Source organism: Myodes glareolus, chromosome 4, assembly GCF_982192425.1.
Source record: "Myodes glareolus chromosome 4, mMyoGla1.1, whole genome shotgun sequence".
In the NCBI taxonomy this organism is placed as follows: domain Eukaryota; kingdom Metazoa; phylum Chordata; class Mammalia; order Rodentia; family Cricetidae; genus Myodes; species Myodes glareolus.
In genome coordinates, this window is record NC_142029.1 from 101,593,322 (window position 1) to 101,616,895 (window position 23,574).

General features: G+C 37.2%; 1 protein-coding gene across 1 annotated transcript in view; it reads left to right on the forward strand.

The window, feature by feature from the left end:
* Dpy19l2 (dpy-19 like 2) overlaps positions 1 to 23,574 on the forward strand; it is a 110,479-nt gene that overhangs the window by 60,100 nt on the left and 26,805 nt on the right. The window contains exons 13-15 of the mRNA XM_048446638.3: positions 11,832 to 11,912; positions 17,890 to 17,991; positions 21,244 to 21,315. Of these exons, the coding sequence (XP_048302595.2) occupies positions 11,832 to 11,912; positions 17,890 to 17,991; positions 21,244 to 21,315 (255 nt within the window). The remainder of the gene's footprint in view (positions 1 to 11,831; positions 11,913 to 17,889; positions 17,992 to 21,243; positions 21,316 to 23,574) is intronic.

Consider the following 23,574-nt stretch of genomic DNA (forward strand, 5'->3'; position numbering starts at 1 on the left):
AAATAGACTTTTAGAATAAAGAACTTGGGAATTATATAATTGAAAAACACAGTAAATATAAATTAAAATTTGGTGAGTAAGCTTATGGTGAAAATGAATGACAGGAAACCACATCATTGAAGATGGAGCAAGAGAAACAACTTGATCGAAATTAAGAATAGACTGGAAATATGACAGTACCTCAGAAATATGTGGGCAATAAGAATATATATATTCTTCTTCTTATATATATATAATAAAAATTCTAGATGGGTCCAAAAATAGGCTAACAACTTGAAAAACAATGACTGAAACCACTATCTGTCAAAAGGTGGGTCCTGATTAAGATAAATCAAATAATATTGTTAAAAATTTTATTTAAAAATGTCACAAAGAGAATTCATGCCATGCAACAAGGCTCACCTAGGAGTTTTTTTTGGAGGGGCAGAGAGGGGGGCAGAGACTGGTCCTGGAGACAAGAATGGCAGAAGAGAAAGGGAGAGAGAGAAAGAGAGAAAGAGACAGGAGGTGGGCCAGGCCCACTTTTTGAAAGGAAACATAGCAGTTGTGCACAGAGTGGTCTTAGCGGCTGCAGGACCCCAAGGGCAGGCCAGAAAGAAGCCTTTATTATTAAAAGGTGAGGAGTTAGAAAGGGTAGCATGTGAGGTGGGGATGAGGATGCTGTGTTCTGGAGACTGCTTCATGCTGACCTGGGGGCATCACAATCTTTGGGGAACCTGAGAAATCTGGAGTGCTAGTACCACATCCTGGGGTAGCTGGCTGTTTCACTTCATTGTCCAGGCTCTGTGGATCTGGCAGGTACCCCTTGGATCTGGCAAGATGTTGTTCAAGGGGGATCCAAGTTGACTGCCTGGATATTAAAGCACCTGATCCTTTCCCATCAACACAGCATCACCTGGACACCCTCTTTCTAGCCAACTAGGAAACACAGGTTGATTACTGAGGGCAGTCGTAGAGTTAGTACCTTTTAAAGAAATGAATGATAGAGTTACATTAGAATCTGTTCTGTGAGTCTCTTTTCTGAGTCTTGGGGAATGAGCATTCCTCTGGGGTGCTGTTGGTTCTCACCACCGTGCATGTTTGGTAGTTGTGTGCCTCCAGCTTTGTGTCTAACAGTTGGTAGTCCTGTAACAATAGCTGATTAGGTTTTTGATCAGGGATTTTTGAGGGTATTGTTGGAGATACATAGAAAAGAAATTGATGAAGCAGGGTGTGGTAAAGATAGAATAAAAGGGGAAAGGGTCAGGAAGGAAAGCATCCACTTCCATAGGAGTTTCCAATCCGGTAGAAAGCAGGATTTGAAGCAATGAAAAAGAAATAAAGCAGAGAATGTTTTTCTTTATTCTCCAACTGGTTCAAAGGATACCAAGACCAGATTTGATTTAATAGGAGTGATCAGTGGGTGTCTAAAAGACATCCCAATGGGAGCAAGGAGGCATGTGACTCAGTTTCCAAGGATGGGGCAGAAGATTGAGTGGGCACAACAAGTAAGCAGAGAAGGTGTTCTTCATGGCTGCAGCTGAGGATGTATCCTGTTAGGACTCCGAGGGCAGGCCAGTACAGATGCTTGAATGCTAGCAAAAGCTAAAGCAAGAAATCTTGATATTGGGTAGAGAGAATTAGCATGTTGCCTCAAAGGGAAAGACTGAGAATTGTAGCCGACTTCTATCTCCAACTGTGAAGACAGTATTTTTGTCTAGGTGTGAAGAAATGCCAGTCAAAAATTCCATACACAGTGATGGTGTCTGTCTAAGTCACTTTTCGGTAGCTGTGAAAAATACCGCCACAGAGACAACTTGTAGGAGGAAGACTTTATTTGTGTTTAGAGTTGAGAGGGATAAGAGTTGATCGTGGTGGAAGGCAGGACAGCAAGCAGCACAGATGGCTGCAGAGCGGGGACCTCCTGCTTCAACCACAGGCACAAAACAGAGACCTTACTAATCGAAGTGGTGAGAGGCTCTGAAATCTACAGTCCCACCCCTAGTGATGAACTTCTAAAGCTCACCAAAAAGCACCACCATCCAGGTACCAAGTATTCAAATACATAGGTCAGTGGGGACATTTATCACGTGATCTGCGACAGTACTGTCCATTAAGAATGAAAGGAAAGTGAGGGCATTCTGAGATCAAGGATAAGTAACAGAATTTGTTACTAGAGAAACAATGGAGGATTAATTCTAGTTCATAAAACAAAATGGAAAGGAGATTTTAGAATGGCCTGGGGATGTAACTCATTGTTTGCCTCTTTGCCTGACATGTTTAAAGGTTCAATACCCAAAACCTCAATGACAGAAAAAAAGCAAAAAGAAAGAGAGAACATCTTAACTATATGTATATATACATATGCGTGTTTACACATATGTACACATGCGTACATGAGAACTTCTATAATAAGTTTCTATATGGCTTTTCCTAAATGTCTTTAGTACTGTTTAGTCCTCCCCATACTCTCCTCTATCCTACCCTCCCATCTTCCACCCCATTTAACCCTCCTTGTTCCATTATTCCCCTTTAACACTTTATACCACCGAATTCTAGCTCTTCTTTCTTGAAAGCACTGCCACCCATCCATGGTTCCTTACTAATTTTCAGACCTCTGTGGATATAGAGTGAAACACACATATCTGAAGATTCAAATGCAACATCCACACACAAGAGAAAGTGTGTAAACGTTTGCCTTTCTGGGTCTGACTTACCTCACTCAAAATGATTATTTCCAGCTCTATCCATTTACCTGCAAACTTCACAATTTCACTTTACATAATAGCTGAGAAGCAGACCATTGTGTAAATGTACCACATTTTCATTATCCATTCATCAATTGATAGACATCTGGTCCATTTCCATTTCCTACCTATTGTGAATACAGGAGCAATGAACATGGATGAGCAGGGATCTCTGTAGTAGGTTAGAGAGTACTCTGGATATATGTCAAAGAGTGGTATAGGTGGGTCTGTGGTAGATATTTTTCAGCTTTTGGGGAACTGCCACACTGATTTTCACAGTGCTTGCATCCATTTGAATTCCCACCAGCAGTGAATAAATGTGCCCCTTTTCTGACAGCCATGCCACCATTATTGTCATCCGTTGGTTTTTTTTTTTAAATGTTAGCCATTCGGAATCAGGTAAGACAAAATTTCAAAGTAGTTTTAAATTGCATTTCCATGATGGCTAAGAATGTTGAACAGTTTTAAAAGTGTTTCTCAAACTTTTGTGTTTTATCTTTTTTGAGAACCCTATTTAACTTCATTTCCAATTTTAATTGTTGGTGTTATGTCTACATTCTTGATCTTCTGCTCAGAAAATCTTTCCCAGTGCACATGAGTTCAAGCACATTACCTACTGTCTCCTTTCTCAGGTTCAGGACATCAGGTCTTATGTTGAGGTTCTTGGTCCATTAGGAGTTGAGCTTAATGCAGGATGAAAGATAAGACTCAAGTTCAGTCCTTCTACATGAGTTCTCCAGTTTATCGAAGATATTGTCTCTTTCTCCAATACCAAAAATAAATGAAACCTTATGAACTTTGGATTCAGCAAAGGATACTGTTATTCAAGTGTTCAGGCCATCTACAAAGGGAGAAAAATATCAGTTATATATCTATTGGGAGTGTATGTGTAGAATACACAAAGAACTAAAAAGAAATTAAATATCAAAAAAATGAGCAACTCAGGTTTTGGTTCTGAGCCTAGCCTTTAACAACTGAGACATCTCTCCAGCCCACAACTCAACTTTTAAAAGGTGGTAATAGAAACCATAGCTAAGGTGGTGCGTCGAAGGTATCTTTTATTATGGACAGTTTGTTATCTGTTGTCTCCTTCTCAGGAAATACAGTTCTGATAATGTATTTATCTTCCTGCTCTATTTTCTGTCCATTCTACCAGTCTACCCTCATTTCCATTCTGCTTGCTTATTTAGTTGCCTTTAGTATCTTTGCCATATTTTAACTTGGGTCTTTTCTGTAGACATCATTTCCTTCATTTTCAATTATAATCTCCTTCCCCACTCTGTCTGTGTTTAGTGAAAGTTTTATTTTGTCCTATTTTTTCCAACTCTATTATTAGCTTTTGAATTTCTTATGAATTTATTTTAAACATTTATGCATTTAGAAATATCTTCCCTACTGTTTAAAGGCACTTAATTGAGCTCTTATTTTTTTAATAAATATTTATTTATTTACTTATTTATTTTGCATTCTGGTTACAATTTCCCCTCCTTCCTTTCCTCCCAGTCTCTCCCCCAATACCCCTTTTGTTTGCCTCACCAATCTACTCCTCCTTTTCTGTTTAGGAAAGGCCTTAGCACAACACACAGCATATCAAGTTGCAGTAAGACTAAGCATGTCCCATGTGCTGTGTTAAGTAAGGCTGGGCGGCAAGGCAACCCAGCGGGAGAAATGGTGTCCCAAAAACAGGTAAATGAGTCAGAAACAGCCTCTTTTCCCATTGTTAGAAGTCCCACAACAGTACCAACTACACAACTGTAACATATATACAGTGCGAGGTCAGTCCACTGCAGGTTTCCTGCTTGTTTTTTGCAGTCTCTGTTGGCCTCTAGGAGCTCAGGTTAGTTGATTCTCTGAGTTTTCTTGTGGTGTCTTTGACTCCTTTGGCTTCCACTATCCTTTCCCCACCTCTTCTGCAGGATTCCCCGAACTCTTCTTAACGTTTGTCTGCATCTGTTTCCATAAGTTGCTAGATGAAGCCTCTCTGATGCGAATTGGACTGGGCACCAATCTGGTCACAGGAGATGACCAGGTCAAGGAATGTATCTGCTATTGCTAGGAGTCTAAGTCAGGGGTCTTCCTTGTAGATTCCTGGGAGATTCCCTTGTGCCAGGTTTTTACCTGCTCTCAAAATACCCTCACTTTCAGTAGTCTCCCCCTTTGTCACCCCCCAACCCGATAACTCATGTTTCCATCCTGATCCTCCCTCAGTTCATTCACAAAATCTTTTCTACTTTTTCTTCTCAGGGAGATACAAGCATCCTCCCTTGAGCCCTCCTTGTTACCTAGCCTGTCACTTATGTTCTTATACCAGTACCAAGCTGTTTTCATTACTGTAGCTCTCTAATAGAGCTTGATGTTGGGGGTGGTGATGCCTCTGGAAGTTCCTGTATTGTAGAGAATCGTTTTGGCTATCCTGGGACTTTTGTTTTTCAATATGAAGTTGAGTGTTATTCTGTCAAGGTTTGTGAAGAATTTTGCTTGAATTTTGATGTGAATTGCATTGAATCTATAGATTGCTTTTTGGTAGTATTGCCATTTTACTATATTGATCCTCCCTATTCAAGAGCATGAGAGATATTTCTCTTTTCTGATGTTTTCCACAATTTCTTTCTTCAAAGACTTAAAGTTCTTTTTGTAAAGGTTATTCTTTGGTTAGTGTTACCCCACAATATTTTTTGTTATTTGTGGAATTACACCATTTTTAAATTGGCTTATTTGGTATTTTGATGTCTAGTTTCTTGAGTTCTTTATATATTTGGGAGATCAGTCCTCTGTCTGATGTGGGGTTGGTGAAGTTTTTTTTTTGTTGTTCCATTCTGTAGGCTGCCTTTTTGTCTTTTTGACCATGTCCTTTGCGTTAAAGAAGCTTCTCAGTTTCAGAAGGTCCTATTTATTTATTGTTGCTATAGTGTCAGTGCGTCTGGTGTTATGTTTAGGAAGTGGTGTCCTGTGCCCATACATTCAAGGGCACTTCCACTTTCTCTTCAGTGAGGTTCAGTGTGGCTCGATTTATATTGAGGTCTTTGGTACATTTGCACTTGAGTTTTGTGCATGGGGATAGATATAAATCTGTCTGTGTCCTTCTATATGCTAATATCCAGTTATGCCAGCACCATTTGTCGAAGATGCTTTTTTTTCTATTATATAATTTTAGCTTTGTCAAAGATCAGGTGTTCATCGGTGTGTGGATCAATATCAGGATCTTCAATTTGATTCCGTTGGTCAATCTGTCTGTTTTTATGCCAGTATCAAGCTGTTCTCATTACTGTAGCTCTGTAACAGGGCTTGATGTCAGGGATGGTGATGCCTTCAGAAGTTCCTTTACTGTACAAGATTGTTTGGCTATCCTAGGTTTTTTTATTTTTTCATATGAAGTTGAATATTGGTCTGTCAAGGTCTGTGAAGAATTGTGCTGGAATTTTGATGGGGATTGAATTGAATTTGTAGATTGCTTTTGGTAGGATAGACATTTTTTTATTATGTTGATCTTATCTATCCAAGAACATCTGAGATCTCTCCATTTTCTGATATCTGCTAGAACTTCCTTCTTCAAAGACTTAAAGTTCTTTTGTAAAGGTCTTTCACTTCATTGGTTAGCATTACTCCAAGATATTTTACATTACTTGTGGCTATTGTAAATGATGATGTTTCTCTGACTTTTTTCTCAGCCCTGTTATCATTTGTATGTAGGAGAGATACTGACTTTTCTGAGTTGATCTTGTTTCCTGCTACATTACTGAAGATATTTATCAGCTGCTGGAGTTCCCTTGTCTAATTTAGGGTCAGTTTTATATACTACCATATCATTTGCAATTAGCTAAAGTTTGATTTTTTTCCAATTTGAGCACTAAAATGAATAGATATGGAGAGAGTGAACAGCCTTATCTTGTTTCTGATTTTAGTGGAATCACTTTGAATTTCTCTCCATTTAATTTGATGTTGGCTGTTGGCTTGCTGTATATTGCTTTTATTATGTCTAGATATGTTTCTTGTATCCCTGATCTCTCCAAGACCTTTTTCATAAAGGGGTGTCAGATTTTGTTGAATGATTTTTCAGTATCTAATGAGATGATAATATGGCTTTTTTCTTTCAGTTATTTATTTGATGGATTACATTGATTTTCATATGTTGAACCAACCCTGCATCTCTAGGATGAAGCCAACTTGATAATGGTGAATGATTTTTTATGTGTTCTTGGGTTTGGTTTGTCAGTATTTTATTGAGTATTTTTTGAGCCAATGTTCATGAAGGAGATTGGTCTGTAATTTTCTTTCTTGATTGAGTCTTTGTGTGGTTTCCGTATGAGGGTAACTGTAGTCTCATAAAAAGAATTTGGCAATTTCTTTCTGTTTCTATTATGTGGAACAATGTATGGAGTACTGGTATTAGCTCTTCTTTGAAGTTCTGATAGAATTCTGCACTGAAACCATCAAGCCCTGGGCTTTTTCCTTCTATTTCCTTACAGGTTATAGGTCTACTTAAATTGTTCATCTGGTCTTAATTTAATTTTGGTATGTGGTAACTTTTCTGAAAATTTTCCATTTCTTTTACATTTTCCAACTTTGTGGAGTACAGGTTTTCTAAGTGTGACCTAATGATTCTCTGGATTCTCTCAGATTCTGTTGTTATGTTCCTCTTTTCATTTCTTATTTTGTGACTTTGGATGTTCTTTCACTGTCTTTTGATTACTTTGGATAAGGGCTTGTCTATCCTGTTGATTTTTTTCAAAGAACCAGCTCTTTGTTTCATAGATTCTTTTTATATTGTTTTCTTTGTTTCCGTTTTATAGATTTCAGTCCTCAATTAGACTATTTCCTAAAGTCTACTACTCCTGGATGAGTATGTTTCTTTATGTAGGCACTTAGTGCTATGAACTTTCCTCTTAGCACTGCTTTCACAGTGTCCCATAGGTTTGGATATGTCGGGCTTTTATTTTCGTTCAATTTTAGGAATTATTTAATTTCTTTATTCTGTCCTTGACCCAGGGATGATTCGACTGAGCTTTGTTCAATTATGAGGGTTTGTAGGCTTTCTGTTAGTGTTGTTGTTGAATTATAACTTTAAGCTTGGTGATCTGATAAGATACAGGGAGTAGGGTGTTGACCCAATTTTTTTGTATCCATTGAGATTTGCTTTGTTACCAAGTATGTGTTCAGTTTTAAAGAAGGCTTCATGAGATGCTGGTAAGAAGTTATATTCTTTTGTGTTTGGGTGAAATATTCTATAGATGTCTGTTAAGTCCATTTGAGTCATGACATGTTAGTTCTCTTATTTTTCTATTAAGTTTCTGTCTGATTGACCTTTCTATTTGGGAGAGTTGGGTGATGAAGTCTACTATTAGTGTGTAGAATTTGATGCACAGTTTAAGCTTTGGTTATGTTTCTTTTACATATGTGAGTGCTCTTGTATTTGGGGTATAGAAGCTCAGGATTGATCCTTCACCTTGTCAGATTTTTCTTGTGATGATTATGAGGTATCATTCCCCATCTATTCTGATTGATTTTAGTTTGAAGTCTATTTTGTTAGATAATAGGATGGCCTTACCCGCTTGTTTGTTAGGACCATTTGATGGGAAATTTATTTCTCAACCCTTTATTTTGAGGTAATGTCTGTATTTAAGGTTGAGGAGTGTTTATTGTATGCATCAGAAGAATGGATCCTGTTCTCTTATCCATACTGTTAGCCTGTGGTTTTTTTATAGGTTAATTAATTCCGTTGATGGAAAGAGATACTAATGACCAGTGATTATTAATTTCTATTGCTTTTTTTTGGTGGCAGTGATTGTGTATTTCCCTTTGTGTGTGTGTGTGTGAGTGTGTGTGTGTGTGTGTGTGTGTGTGTATGAAATTATCTGTGGCCAGTGTTTTTGTAGATGCAGCTAGCTTCCTTGGTTTTGAATTTTCCTTCTAGTATTTTCTATAATGCTGGGTTTGTGGATAGATATTGTTTAAATCTAGTTTTTTTTATGGAATATCTTGTTTTCTCCATCAATGGTAATCTAAAGCTTTGTTGGGTGTAGTAGTCTAAGCTTGCATCCCTGGTCTCTTAGTGTCTGCAGAACATCTGTCCAGGACTTTCTGGCTTTCAGGGTTTCTATTGAGAAGTCAGGGGGCAATTCTAATAGATCTGCCTTTATATGTTACTTGGTCTTTTTCTTTTGCAGATCTTAATATTCTTTCTTTATTCTGTATGTTTAGTGTTTTGATTATTATATGACAAGTCGCCTTTTTTTGGTCCAGTCTATTTGGTGTTCTGTAAGCTTTTTGTACCTTCATAGGCATTTTCTTCTTTGGGTTGGGAAAGTTTTCTTCTCTGATTTTGTTGAATATATTTTCTAGGCCTTTGATCTGGAGTTTTTCTCTTTCTTCTATCCCTAATATTCTTAGATTTGGTCTTTTCATGGTGTCCCAGATTTCCTCGACTTTTTGTGTTAAGGATTTGTTGAATTTAACATTTTCTTTGACTAATGAATCTATTTCCTTTCCTGTATCTTCAACTTCTGAGGTTCTCTCTTCCATATCTTTTAATCTGTTGGTTTTGCTTGCATCTGTAATTCCTGTTCATTTACCCAGATTTTCCAGTTTCAGAATTTTCTCAGTTTGTGTTTTCTTTATTGCCTCTATTTCAATATTCAAGTCTTGAATTTTTTTTTAACTATTTGCTTCAAACAGCTTGATTGTTTTTCTTGATTTTCTTGGATTTTTTAAAGAGTTTTACTGATTTCTTTTAATTTTTGTTTGCCGTTTCCTCCATTTCTTTAAGGGAATTTTTTATTTTCTCTTTAAGTGTCTCTGTCATTATCAGAAAGTTATATTTAAAGATTTTTTTCTGCTACTTCTGGGTTAGAATGTTCAGGACTTCCTTTTATAAGATTCAGGAATTGCCACATTGCTTTTTACGTTATTGAATGTCTTCTTGCATTGGCACCTACCCATCTCTTCCTCCAAGAGGTGCAGTTGGGGCTGTGCTTCAAGGGGTTTCTCTACGTCCAATTGGTGCACGTGAGTCTTGTGGCTACGTGGTCACTCATTCTCCTGGTGCAGGCATGGCCATGACTCTGATATGGACAGAGCTGATGTGACTCTGGGGGCTCCTTTCCAGGTACAGTCAGGACCAAAGCTTCAGTGATCATAGGTGCAGTGGGGGATGGTTGCTGGTGTGCAAAGACAGTTCAGGGGTCTCTGAGTTTTAGTGGCTGGGGTGGGCATAGGATGTTCCTGCATGGGCTAGGGTTCAGAGAACTGGGCCCTCCAGCCATGAAACCAGACACTCACCTCTCTAGGTACAGCCAGGGCCAAGACTTCAGTGGCCAGAGGTAAGGTGTGTTGGCTGTGAGTATGGAAAGATTGCTCCCAGGTCACTGAGGCCTAGGTGACCAGGTGTGTGAATGAAATGTGCCTGAGGCAGGGGTTAGATTCCAGAGAGCTGGGCCCTCCAGCCATGAACCCAGACACTCACCTCTTCAGCGACAATCAGGGCCAAGACCTTGTGTTGGAATTTTAATGGGGTATTACATTGAATCTGTAGTTTGCTTTTGGTAAGATGGCCATTTATACCATGTTAATCCTACCTATTCATTAGCATAGGAGATCTTTCCATCTTCTGATATTTTCTTCAATTGCTTCTTCAAAGAAAAACAAAAGGCTAAAAATATCCATCACTATGTTCATCACTTTTAAAATTATGGAAATATAACTTCAAATTACTCTGAGATTTCATCTTACCTCCATCAAAATGACTAAGATCTAGAGCATCATAGCAACAAATGCTGGTGAAGATGTGAGGAAAGAGAAACACAATTCACTGTGGGATTGCGAACTGGTCCAGTCACTGGGCAATCACGGGGGAGGATCCTCCAAATGCTAGGAATTCATCTTCCATATAACCAGGTTCTGCCCTTCCTTGACTGATGCCCAAAAGAATTGACATCCCACTCCACAGATATTTGCTCAACGGTCATTGCTGCCCTACTCACAATAGCTAGGGAATGGAACAAGCTTAAATGTCTTTCACCTGATGCACAGGTAATGGAAATGTGATACATGTATAGTACAGATTTGTATTTAACTGTAAGAAGAATGAGCTGAAGCAGTCAGGGAAATGGATGGAACCAGAGCATGGATTGAGTGAGACAAGTACCGTATGCTCTTTCTTTTTAGTGGATCTTAATTCAGAAAATTTAGATATGAGAAAATTTTCCTTTGCTTGAAGAAAAACTCATATTTTCACAAGAGTAGTAGAAAATATTTGATAAAATATTTTATTAATTTTTTGAGAATTTCATACAATGTATTTTAATCATACTAACTACATTTCTCCCACTAACTACTCTCAGATTCACCCGCAACTCTCAATTCCTCAAATTCAGGTACTCTTTTTTTTATTTTTTCATAACCTACGGAGCCCAATATCTACCGCTGCTCACAAACTCCATGCTGTATTGCCCTCCACTACAGTGTTGCTGATGTGCCGGGGCCATATTCTTAAAGAGAAATTGACTCACCCTTGCACAGAAACCGTCAGCAATCTGTCCATAGCTCCTCAGTTAGGGAAAGAGGTTTGTGAACTCACTCCCCAGTTATACGAAAGTGTAGACTAGCTTGATTTGTTCAGGTCATGTGCAGTCAGCCCCAGCTGTGTGAGTTCTTGATTGAAGTAATCCTGTCCCTATCACGTTCAGAAGACACACTTCAGAGAAGTAGCTTGTACCCTCCCCCATCCTTAAACTTGGGATCTTACCATATTTCTTATCCTGCCCCTTTAACCACTTTTGCCTTGGCTTTAGCTCAGGAATATAACTTTCTCTGTCTTCTAAGATATTAAAAGGAAGTTTATTTTTTTGTTTTTGTTCTTTACAATTATCTTTATATTTAAGATGTGTAGTGCCCTGGGGTTGTCAGGCACTTGATCATACTGTGACAGTGTCATCAAATTCAATTCCTTGCCAATACGCTGAACTGTAAGTCAGCTTTCCTTTTCTTCCCATTCATGTACATAGCACACTAATGCGTCTCACATGATTTAGTATGGCTATTTTGAGTATCACTGAATATTTAACTGAATCACATGTTATTTTTAAAAGTCAAATTCTATTTATTTTCTAGTTAATCCAAGGCTGTGCTTGGTGGGGCGGAACAATTATTTTGAAGTTCCTGACATCTAAAATCTGTGGTGTTTCAGATCATGTAAGTACTTTTTATTTAAAACATTAGCATCTCTGAAGGTACATCCCTGACTACGAATCTGAAGGAGCCTATTTGTATCTCTTCATTTTAATAAGACTCTGGGTTGCAAGTACATTTTTTGCAGAGTGATCATATATGCCCAGGGAAAATGAGTCAGTGGATGCTGGTTGAAGACTTTCAAGAAAGAAAACTAAGAATTTCCTTATTAGTAATTCGCATTATTTTAGTTGAAAATAAATATTTCCTTAATGAAAACTTTCCCTTGTTAAAGATGTTAATATATGGCCAGTGTCTACTTATCTTTGAAATACAGACTTTACATTTTTTCAGATTAGTTTTACTAAGTTAATATTAGGAGCTAAAATTGTGTGTTGGTATTTAAGACTATTTTTATCATGTAAAAACATGTGAATAGCTCTTTGTCTTTTTATTTTTTAGAAAAATATATGTAAATTCCTTATCTTTAATTTGGTGTTTATTCGTCTTAAAACAAATATTTAAATGAAAGTCCCTTTTCAAGTCCTAACTCCCAGAATGCTAACTAGTTTAAGGAAAGTAAAATAAGGCATGAATACACATTTGATATTTAGTACTTTCTATTAAGAAGTAGGCATACTTGAACATAGCAGGAAAAACTGTAACAGGAAATTTTCTCTGTTTAAAACTCTGCAGTAGGGGCCCATGCAGCATAGAACCACCTTATCTTTGGCAACTAATTGCAGCGCTGCTCCTGTAACAGGCCGGGTGGTAGGGATGGCTGGTGAGATTGTTTACACACACGAAAGAATTTCAGAACACAGATCTCATTTTGTACTTACTGATATAGAAAACATGGATTCATAGGTTAATTTGTTGTTTCTGTTTTCTGGGGTTGTGTGGCACCAGTTTTCTTTATTATCCTTAACTTTTTATTTAATAAAATATATTTTTAATTAACTTTATTTAAGCTTTCCACATTACTTAACTATTTGGTTGGTTGTTAATTTTATTCCTCATCTTTTTCTATATTCTCACTCAACTTTTGTAAATCAATAAAGAAACACCATCATTACAGGATAAAATGAAAAGATAGCCCAATAATTTTATGATAAATTATCAGATTATAAATTCACAATTAATGGTCTGATAGTAGTCCCAAATGACTTTTTCTAGGTGGTATCCACTAGATGTGAAATTTTAGCGTTTTAATAAAATTGTTAGTTATCAGAACTATTTTAAATTTAAAAATGGTAACTTTAAGAAAATCCTCAGTATTGGTCAATAAGAAAACTCTTTGAATTAGTGTAAACACTGATAATTGTCAGAGTTAAAATTGTTTCTGTGCCTCTCCAAGAATTTGAATTAAGGTTTTTCCATGTCAAACATCTCAAAGTGGTAAAGTGATTGTCTCTGCAGTGTTAGAAAGCAAGGGTTCTGGACTGCGGTTAGTTGATGGTGTCAAGACACTGAGTCAGAACAGTGTGGTGCCTATGAGAAGGGTTCACAGGTATAGTGGATACACGGATATCTAGAATTATTACGTACCAAACACAGTCACGACATGAGGCTTTGTGAAAACTTTAATACCTAGAAATGTTTATGATTTATAGTGTATAGTGAAGAGAGTGAACTGGACGTGTTTCCCCCCACAAATTATATGATTATAAATGTCTTAAATTAGTTTATTTCAGGGAAACACTGGCTTCAGTGTTAATTTTTTCCTGACTTTTTTCTAGTTCTCATCATGTCTGTATTTTGGTATTAGTTCTTTGAGAATTTCAAGTCTCACCTCCCTACCTCAGTTCTTCCCAGATTCATTTTGCATCGCTACCCACACAGTTTTGTGTCCTTTATTTCTATACCCCTCTTTCCACTGGAGCGTGATCAAATTTCTAAATGCTACAGACTTAAAGAAAACTGTCATAGCTGGGTGTGGTGATGCATTCCTTTATCTGAGCTCACAGGAGACAGAGGCAAATGAATCTCTGGGAGTTCAAGGCCAGCTCGGTCTACAAAATTCCAGGACAGCCAGAGCTATACAAAGAAACCCTGTCTCAATACCTCCACAGCCACTACCACCACCCCAAAAATAGAAAGAAGAAAGGAAGGAAGGGAGGAGGGAGGGAAGGAAGGAGGGAGGAGGAGAGGGAGGGAGAAAGGAAGGAAGGAAGGAAGGAAGGAAGGAAGGAAGGAAGGAAGGAAGGAAGGAAGGAAGGAAGGAAGGAAGGAAAACTATTCTTCTGTCTAGCAGCAGTTAAGTTTCTAGTCAATCCTTGGCTAGGGACGGGATTGTGTATCCAACTCCCTTGCCCATGCTGGGGTTTGGTCTGACTTGGCCTTTCACAGGGTTTGTATATTGTAGCCATGGCTTTTCTGTGTCCCACCCAGTCCTGCAGCTGCTTATAAAATAATCACTGACTTAATATTAACTATAATTTGCCAATGACTCAGACTTATTATTAACTAGCTCTTACAACAAAATTAACTCATTGCTATTAGTCTATATTTTGCCAAGAGGCTCATGGTTTGTTATCTCACATCTTGCTTCCCCAGTGGCTGCTGAGCTTTTTCTCAACTCTGCCTTCTTTCTCTTTGTATTCAGTTTGGCTTTCCTGCTTAGTTATATTCTCCCCTGCCATAGACCAAAGCAACTTTATTCATCAACCAATAAGAGCAACACATATTCACAGCATACAAAAGGACATCCCACATCATTTCTTGTTTTCTGTCTAATTAAAAAGGAAAGTTTTAGCTTTAACATTCTAAAATTATGTGTAACAAAACAAGTATTAAGCAATAATTACAATTATAATATTTAGTCCATTTGCATTTGGCAAAATTAAAGAAAATACTCTATCATCTATTCTATCTCTCTGAGTCTGAAATTCCATATCTAATTTATCTTTTATCATAGCTAAGGAAAATTTATAATTATAACTATATAGTCTTCAACTCCATCAAAGATCCCAGAAGGATATAATATTACCTGAATAAACAGGAAGTGCAATCAAGTGACTTCCAAAAAAATGCAAGAAATGACAGAAACAGCTGACTGTCTGGTCAGTCACCCAAAGTTCTTCTGTAACATTGTGGCATCCATCTTCAACCTACAGGCCTAGAGTGTCTGGCAGATTTCTCAGGGAAGTAGGAAATTTGAAGGATTGTCATGCCTATTTTGGGAAAATTCATCAGTCACTTCCTTCTGTGTCCTGCAGAATGTCTGGAAGACTATTCCGTGAATCAGGAACCCTGAAAGACTGTCTCACCTTGTTTCGGCAAGTTCAGCTGTCATTTTCTGTGGGTCCTGCATGTCCAGTTTATACAGTATATTGTCAAGCTGTCTAGGCAAGAGCAGTTTCTTGACCAAATGGCTTGCATTGCCACTTTGAAAGAAAACTCCATAGGAGCTTCTTTGATGCCCATCATCTTCTTAAAGTAATTGGTGCTGCCAGGAGCAGACAAGTATCACTGTCAAGAGAAGTTGAAGTTTTTAAAACATTTTAAATGTCATATTATGTAGGTCTTTGAAGTGTTTGAAGACTACTTATCCTACTGAAATATATTTCTTATATCTAGAAAAGCTATCTAACATGACTGTAAGTTTGACTATTAAATATGACTATTAATTTGTATTTCTTAACTATATATTACATTTTTAAATGAGTTGCATAAACACAATACCTTAACCAAGAGTAGAAATATATATACAATATAATAAAATTGGCCTTAAATTTGTGTCAATAAACCAAAATCCATACCAACGTACTTTTAGATTAACAGTTGTCTTTTGGATTACAGTAGATTCAATAATCCACCTTTTTTATCATTTCTATATTATATGTCCCATTTTTCTTGAGAAAGATATTGACTATAACCATTAACCATTTATAACCAACCTCCTTTAAATGTAAACAAGCATTTATATATAATATTTTGAGAATTTGTGAGTAGTTTTCTATACTTCTTCCTGTTGATTGGGGGTACTGGTAATCTTATGGGAATTCTGAGAAAATTTAGAATTATGTTCAAGTCTTGATGGGTATTTAGTGTGGTTGGTTCATCTCAGCCAGTAGCTTTGAAGCTGTTGTGGTTACTGGATCATGTGGGCCATTGTTTTCATTGGAGACCTTTCAGGGAGTCTGGCTTGATCAAACCATATTAACCTGGAAGCAATACACAGCTTCTCATTTTCTATGGAAAAAAACCCCTCTTTTCCAAAGCAACATATCCTTTGACTTAAATTTTGAAGTCAAGATGCCTTTAAAATACATATGTTAGTTAGCATTCCCCACAATCAATATCTCTCTGCAGTTAGCTCATTAACAGTCAAAAATTCAAAGAAAGCACAAGAGTATAAGTATACATAAACCAGACTTCCTGTGTATTTTTCATCTTTACATGGATTATTATAATTTTTATTTCTCTAATTTTCAAGGACTTTATCTTAATCTATGATTGTCTCTATCCTTTTTCCTCTGTCTCTCAAGCCTACATACATTCTTAAAATCTACTGTAACTCATTTAGAGGTTTCTTTTGGTTTGAATTTGTCTTTATTGTTTATCTGTAATCCTTTCTGATCATTGCTTTAAACTGCTGAGCAGGCATGGTTAAAACCAAAGTGGCCATATTGGCTGTTGGCTTCACCTCACTTTGCTTTCCAACATGTCAGAGACACATTTAAGTACCATCTCTGAGAGACATATTTACTGCCCCAACTTTGGAAATCAGTGGGTCCATGCTGCCAAGTAGTATAAAGCCCACTAACCTTTTTTTCTCTGTATTGCCGGCATGAGTCTCTTGACTCTACCTTCTTTCTCACTGTATTCAGTTTCACTTTCCTGCCTATCTATATTCTGCCCTGCCATAGGCCAATGTAGCTTTATTCATCAACTAGTAAAAGCAGTACATATTTGCAGCATACAGAAGGATGTCCCACATCAGTATATGGTGTCCCAACTGCTGTAAGCCCATACATGCAGCTACCCTGCTGTGTCAAAGTTATATTCTAGTCATTAGCCTCTTCTGGTTATTACACTTTGCACCACCTTCTACACTGATCCCTAAAACATTGGAGGGCTAATTATTCTGTACTCCCTTATTCTCTGCCCCTTGTGTAGTTGTGGGTCTCTGTGTTAATCACTATTTATTGCAAATAGAAGTATCTCAGTTGAATTATTGCAAATAGAAGTATCTCAGTTGAACTATGAGATATATAATGACCTATTGGTATAATGATAAGTCATAAGGAGTCAGTATTAATACTATGCCTATTTGACAGTGTAATAGTAGTAGGATCACCCCTGAAGTCTATAACTTGTTTAGCCATAGGTTCTTGGACCAATAATGGTGCCAGGTATGGGTTGCACCTTGTGGAGTGGGACTTAAATCCAATTAGAAAGTTATTGTTTATGCCAGTGATGGTCATGCCACTGTTCTTGCTGCCATTATAAAACATTGACCAAAGCAACTTGAGGAGGAAAGACTTAATCTAGTTTCCATGTCACAGTCCTTAATTGAGGAAAGTCAGGGCAGAAGCTCAGCAAATAATCTGGAGCCAGGAACCAAAGCAGAGACCAAGGAGGAACACTTATTACTAGTTTGTTAACCATGGCTCGCTTATCTTGCTTTCTCCTCCAACCCAATGTCCTGAGGTTGGCACTACCCAGGGTAGACTGGACCCCTCTGCATCTATCATTGATTCAAAAAGATGCACCAAGACATGCCCACAGGACAATCTGATAGAAGTAGTTCCTCCATTGTGGTTATTTTTTCCAAGAGACTCTAGTTTTTGTCAAATTGATAAAAAATAACCAGCACACTTGATACTCCTATTTATTTTCAGTAGTCTTATAAGTCATTGCTGAATGTATTCATTTATTTATGTTTTATTTTTGATGTTGAGGCACACCTCTGCATCTTGGATTCATCTACTCTATTACACTTGGGCAATATCATTTATCCATATAATTTTTGTTCATTTTGCTTTATTTTTTCCAGATTCGCTTGAGTGACCTTATAGCAGCCAGAATCTTAAGATACACAGATTTTGATACCTTAATATACACCTGTGCTCCTGAATTTGACTTCATGGAACAAGCGGTATGAATATTTTTCTCCTTTTATTCTCTGCATATGTAATGATTGTGTTCTTTGCTAGTTTTCCATTTAGTTGGAAATACAAATTTTGAAGCACCCGACGTACTCTATTTTCCTGTAGTGTTTGCTAGCCATGTGGTATTTTTCAACAATTTTACCTATAAAATCAAGGCCTAATAGTCTATTTCAAAAAAAAAAACTCTGGATAATGGCTAAAACAGTTAATTTAGGTTAAATGGCTGATCAGAGTAACCATAGCTATTCCAAAAAGATTTGCTTTGACTAGTGCAGGGCACTGAGAGACCAGTTAGAAAAATTAAATTCAATTTTTTTCTCTAAGAAAGTTACTCTTGCTGCATTATTACCTTAAATATTAAAAAAATATTTTAAAATAAAACAAATAAAACCAGCCCACAAATCACAATCCCAGAGAATTTAGACAACAATGAGGACACTAGGAGAGATATACATAATCTACATGGGAAGCAGAAAAAGACATAATATCCTGAAAAAATTGGGAGCATGGGGGACCTTGGGAGAGGACTGAAGTGGAGGGGAGAGGCAGGGAGGGGAACAGAGAAAAATGTAGAGTTCAATAAAAATCAATTAAAAAAAACTCGTAACAGGTTATTGCCTAGATTGACAAACTGCTAGTGACTCTAAGTGAAGAAATACAATTTAAGTTATAGAATGGCATGCCATTCACCTTTGAAAAGGCTCAGATTCATAGGTGCTAAAGCATTGCTGTAAGATCATAGACTAAGAGGATGTAACCATGTAACATAATTTTTCCACGTGCAGTGGAAGAAAACTAGGCACATTGTCTCTAATGGGTCATTGAACCCCCAATGCAGTGCACTTCTTCAGTGCACAGCCTCAATAATGTGAGGCTTAGTCTTCTTCTTAGACTATAAAAAGGTTGTCTCTGGATCTGTTCTTGCCTAATACCTATGAATTCTAAGTTAACAAAGTAATGAAATTTTATTATTCCTTACCCATTAACTCAGAAACTGTTGTTGACAGCTATCTATTGGGCAGGTCACAATAGGACTTCAGAGAGGGAGTTTCTTGCACATATGACACATAAACATAATTAGTAATGTGTCAAGTGAGTTCATATGAGAATTGGTGTAGAGAACTGTCTGCCTGGTAACACTCTGCACTCTCTCTACTTTCTGTGGTTACTCTGGTGTACTTTCTTCTTAGCTTAAGAAAGTCATGAAAATAATAGAACTTTTCAGTATAGAAGTGAGACTGTAGGACCTGTACGTATTAACACACATAAAATCTAGCATTATTCATATGTAGAAAAATACAACCTAAAAGAAAGGAAAATAAATGTAGGCATAATCAAATCTAGGTTCATAGATGTTATGGATAATTTTTTGCCTATTAATTTTTTAGTTAATCTCCAAATTAAGATAAAAATAATGGGTTGAATTATAGATTTTAAAATTATTTTTATATGTACAGTTCCTAATATTTTTTATTTTTTATCCCCTAGCCCATGGCTCTACTCCATAGTCCCTGGCCCACTGTTACTGGCTCCTTCATCTGGAAAATGCTAAGCTTCTCTACTTTCATGACACATATGTTCCTTAATTCTACCCTCCTCCAACAAAATAAATTCCTCCCCTACCATAGTCCCCTTTCTTCTTTCATGACTAACACAGTAGACAAACACACACCAGTATTTCATGAGTGAAATGAATTCCAACTTCATCCATTTTCTTACAAAGTCATGATTTCAATATTCTCTGCTACTGAATAAAGTTCCACTTTGTATGTTCATAACATTATTTTTATCCACTCATCTGTTGATAGAAACCCAATCTTGTTCCCTTTCTTGTGAATAGTGAAACAATAGACATGGTTGTGCTCGTATCTCTGTGATAGCTGCTCAGAGGTTTGTGGCTGGGCCACAGATGTGATGTACTGGTCTTTGATAGTTCTACCTTTAGCTATTTGAGGGACATCTGATAGTTTCTATTGTGGCTGCCCTGCTTTCCATCCCGCCAGTAGGTTCCCTTTGTCTGCACCTGTGCTAGCATTGTCTTCTTGATGAGAGCTATTCGGACTGGGGCGAGATGGCTAAGAATATGAATATGGATCCCTTTTTCAAACCCATTGTCTTTTCTACTTCTTTTGGACACCTATCTATTCAGTTCAATTATTAGTTAGATATTTTAGTGTTTATTTTTTAAGTCCTTCCTATAATTTGATATTAAACTCTTGCCTGCTCTGGCAATTGTTACCTTTCTCATGTAGAAACTTAAAAATTTTGCATAGCCTGTTTGTTAATTCTTGGCATTATTCCCTTTGCTAGTGGCATCCTTTGCAGAAAATTCTTGTTATGCCAAGGCATTGAAACGTTTATCTATGTTTCCCTTAAGCAATTTCAAAGCTTCAGGTCTAATATTTGAATCATGTGAGGGCTGGGAGCTTTTCTGGAGGGTAGGACTGCCAGTCATTTTCTTAAAGCCAGCTGGCCTTCCTTTTGGACGGGCCTTTTTCTTCCCCTCTCCCTACCGGGTAACGACAAAGTTGAAGTTAATTTTGGGTACATTGTCTTAGTCAGTGTTCTATTGCTATAAAAAGACACCCAAGACCACAGCAAACTCTTACGTAAGAAAACATCTAATTGGGGTTGGCTTTAGACGTTTAGTCCATTATCATCATAGTGGGAAGCATGGCAGGAAGCTTGGCAGCATGCAGGCAGACTTGGTGCTGGAGAGGTAGCTGAGAGTTCTGTATCTGAATCTGCAGGCAACAGGAAGCAAGAGAAACACTGGGACCTGGCTTGGGTTTTTGGACCCTCAAAGTCCACTCCCTAGAGACACACTTTCTATTAAAAACACCTCCTAATCCTTTTAAATAGTGCCGCTCCCTGATGACTAAGCATTCCAATGAACCTATGGGGACCATTCATACAATGATAGTGTTCTCAGCACATCTCAACTGGTCTTTCACCACCTTTCAGCCCTTGGAGTAGAGACTATTACTCTTGAAGCTTTCCATGTAACCAGGTCATAGAACAGCTTCTAGGCTGCTGTCTTCATTGAGTGGTTTTTATAACCATTTTAAATATTTTATTCTTGGGAAATATATTATTTGGAAATAAGCATATATTTTGTTAAAGACAAGAAAATTTAAACTTTAGTAAATATTATTATGACACTCAGTTTGACTGATGTATTTACTGCTTCAAAGTAGAATTTCACAATTAACCATTTTGAATCATTTGCTGTATTGTAGACTCCACTGAGATACACGAAGACATTATTGCTTCCGCTTGTTCTAGTGATTACGTATTTTATCTTTAAAAAGGTATGTAAAGATTTATCACTTTTTTGTGATTTCGAGAAAGAACTATAATAGATTAATGCTAATTGCTCAAGTTCCTTCCTTCTTACTTTTAGGTTTAATCCTTTTTATCTGTGTACATAATTTTATTCAGGCGCTTTTGGTATTAAACTTTAAAAATGACACTATTAAAGATGCTTATTATTTCAAAGGTGATTTTACCAATCACTGACTATGCATAAAGAATTGCATTTACTTGAAAACATGATGGATAAGCCAAACATGGCCACTCCCTGACCAAGTGTGTGGTGTGGAACACTGCACAAGGAGCTAAAGAATAAGGTCGTAGTTGTGTGGCATGTGTGAGAAGTAGGGTGGTGAGTGTGAGCACATTCATAGTCTTCATCTACTCTGAGTAGATATGCAGTGCATAGGAGAAAGTTACAGAACCACCAAAACAATCTTTCCCTACACATACACTGTTTTTATATCAAAAGACCTTACCATGTTAAAAGAAACTATCTTTAAATTTTCACTAGCATATTTTCAAGGTTTAAGACTTTAATGACAGAAATCCTCATGGTTACTTTTAGATTTTGGAGACTCTTTTCTTTTCTTTTCTTTTCTTTTTTTAAAATATTTTTTGAGACACAAGGTGTGTGTGTGTGTGTGTGTGTGTGTGTGTGTGTGTGTGTGTGTGTGAAACAGTTCTGTCCTGGAACTCATTCTGTAGGCCAGGCTGACCTCAAACTCACAGAGATCCGACTGCCTCTGCCTCCTGGGTACTGGGATTAAAAGGCATGTACCACCACACTTTTAGCATACAGAAGCCATCTTTATTTATATTGTTAGTAGTTTCTTAAGTCAACCTATGTTTCATTTTCCCTGTTCAGCAGAAGCTATAACATGATTCCTTACCCACAATTCCAGCTGTGGTCCAGTTGAAAGAGTTTTATATACTTAAAGTTAAAAATTGCATGTCTTTTCCATGTAGTCCTTATGCCCCATTTCTTCTCCCCATCTTTCAACGTAGAATATAAGTAGTAGTCATTTGAATAAAGAAGGCACCGCCCTCCAAGTCTACACCTGACTTGGCTCCTTTCCACTGGGGCAGTCAGGATGGATGGGAAGATGAATAGGATAGATGGCAAGAAAACTACTGTTCTCCTGTGCACTGGTCTACCATGCTCAAAGCAGAGGTATTTTACAGTGTGTGTTTCTGTACTCCATCAAAGTAGACCATGGCATTCTTGCCAGGCTCAACATAAACTTAGGGACTAAGGTGTGAAGTAAGTGTTGAATGAAGAGGTATTCAGTGTAGCAGAGGACAGCTATGCTATTTTTTTTATCAAACACAGATACTCTCAAATATTTTATTAGCATTCAAACACTGCAAAGCCTAAATTAGTGTGTACATAAACACATATGTACACACACAGAGAGACATGCACACAGACACACACCTGCAGCCACTAAAGCTCCACTCCTTTCGGTTTCCTTGTCAACTCTTGATTCTTACCTTACCCTGTATGACTTATTTTTCACTTCATAGATATAGCTGATGTTCAATTAGATTTTCACTTGTATAAAAGAACCTCATGGAAGGAGGATGATATATGTAACATGATTTTACTGAGAAAGCATAAATATTAAATTCCTATAAACTGATATTTTTATGGATACCCTCAAATTGTCTGAATATGTGACTAGAATTATATATATTATTTGATACATATTAAATTAATATTACATTTATGTTTTCCTTGAATTTGAAATATTTTTCTATTTTATTTCAACTAAAGATTAATTAGCTATTCATCTATCTATATTTACATGTTAATTTGGGTTATAAGCTACTATTTTGTGAAGTACAAACTTTTAAGTACTCATGGATTCTTTTGTTTATATGCTAAATCCTTTGTGGTCCAGCTTAGTTTACACATTTCCTCCTTCCCTCTCCATCATCCGGTCCTTTCTGGTGAGAACTAATAATCCTTCAACAGCAGCCACCTTGAATTAAAGAGTAGTCAAGAAAGCAGATGGATCAATAACTTATTTAATAATTACCTAGAGTTTTGAGTAAAACGGGAATATAAATGAGTAGGGAAGAGGAAGAACCAGGAAGAGAGGGATGTGGAAGCTAAAGTACATGGTAGAGGTTTCAGGTAATCTGTCTCCCTCCCACCCCCGCAGCAGCTAAAATAGTTTCAGTACTAGTGAGTAGCTCTTCACATTACCAAAGCCAAGTGCTTTAGAGCTGAAATAGACATAAGATTCACTCTA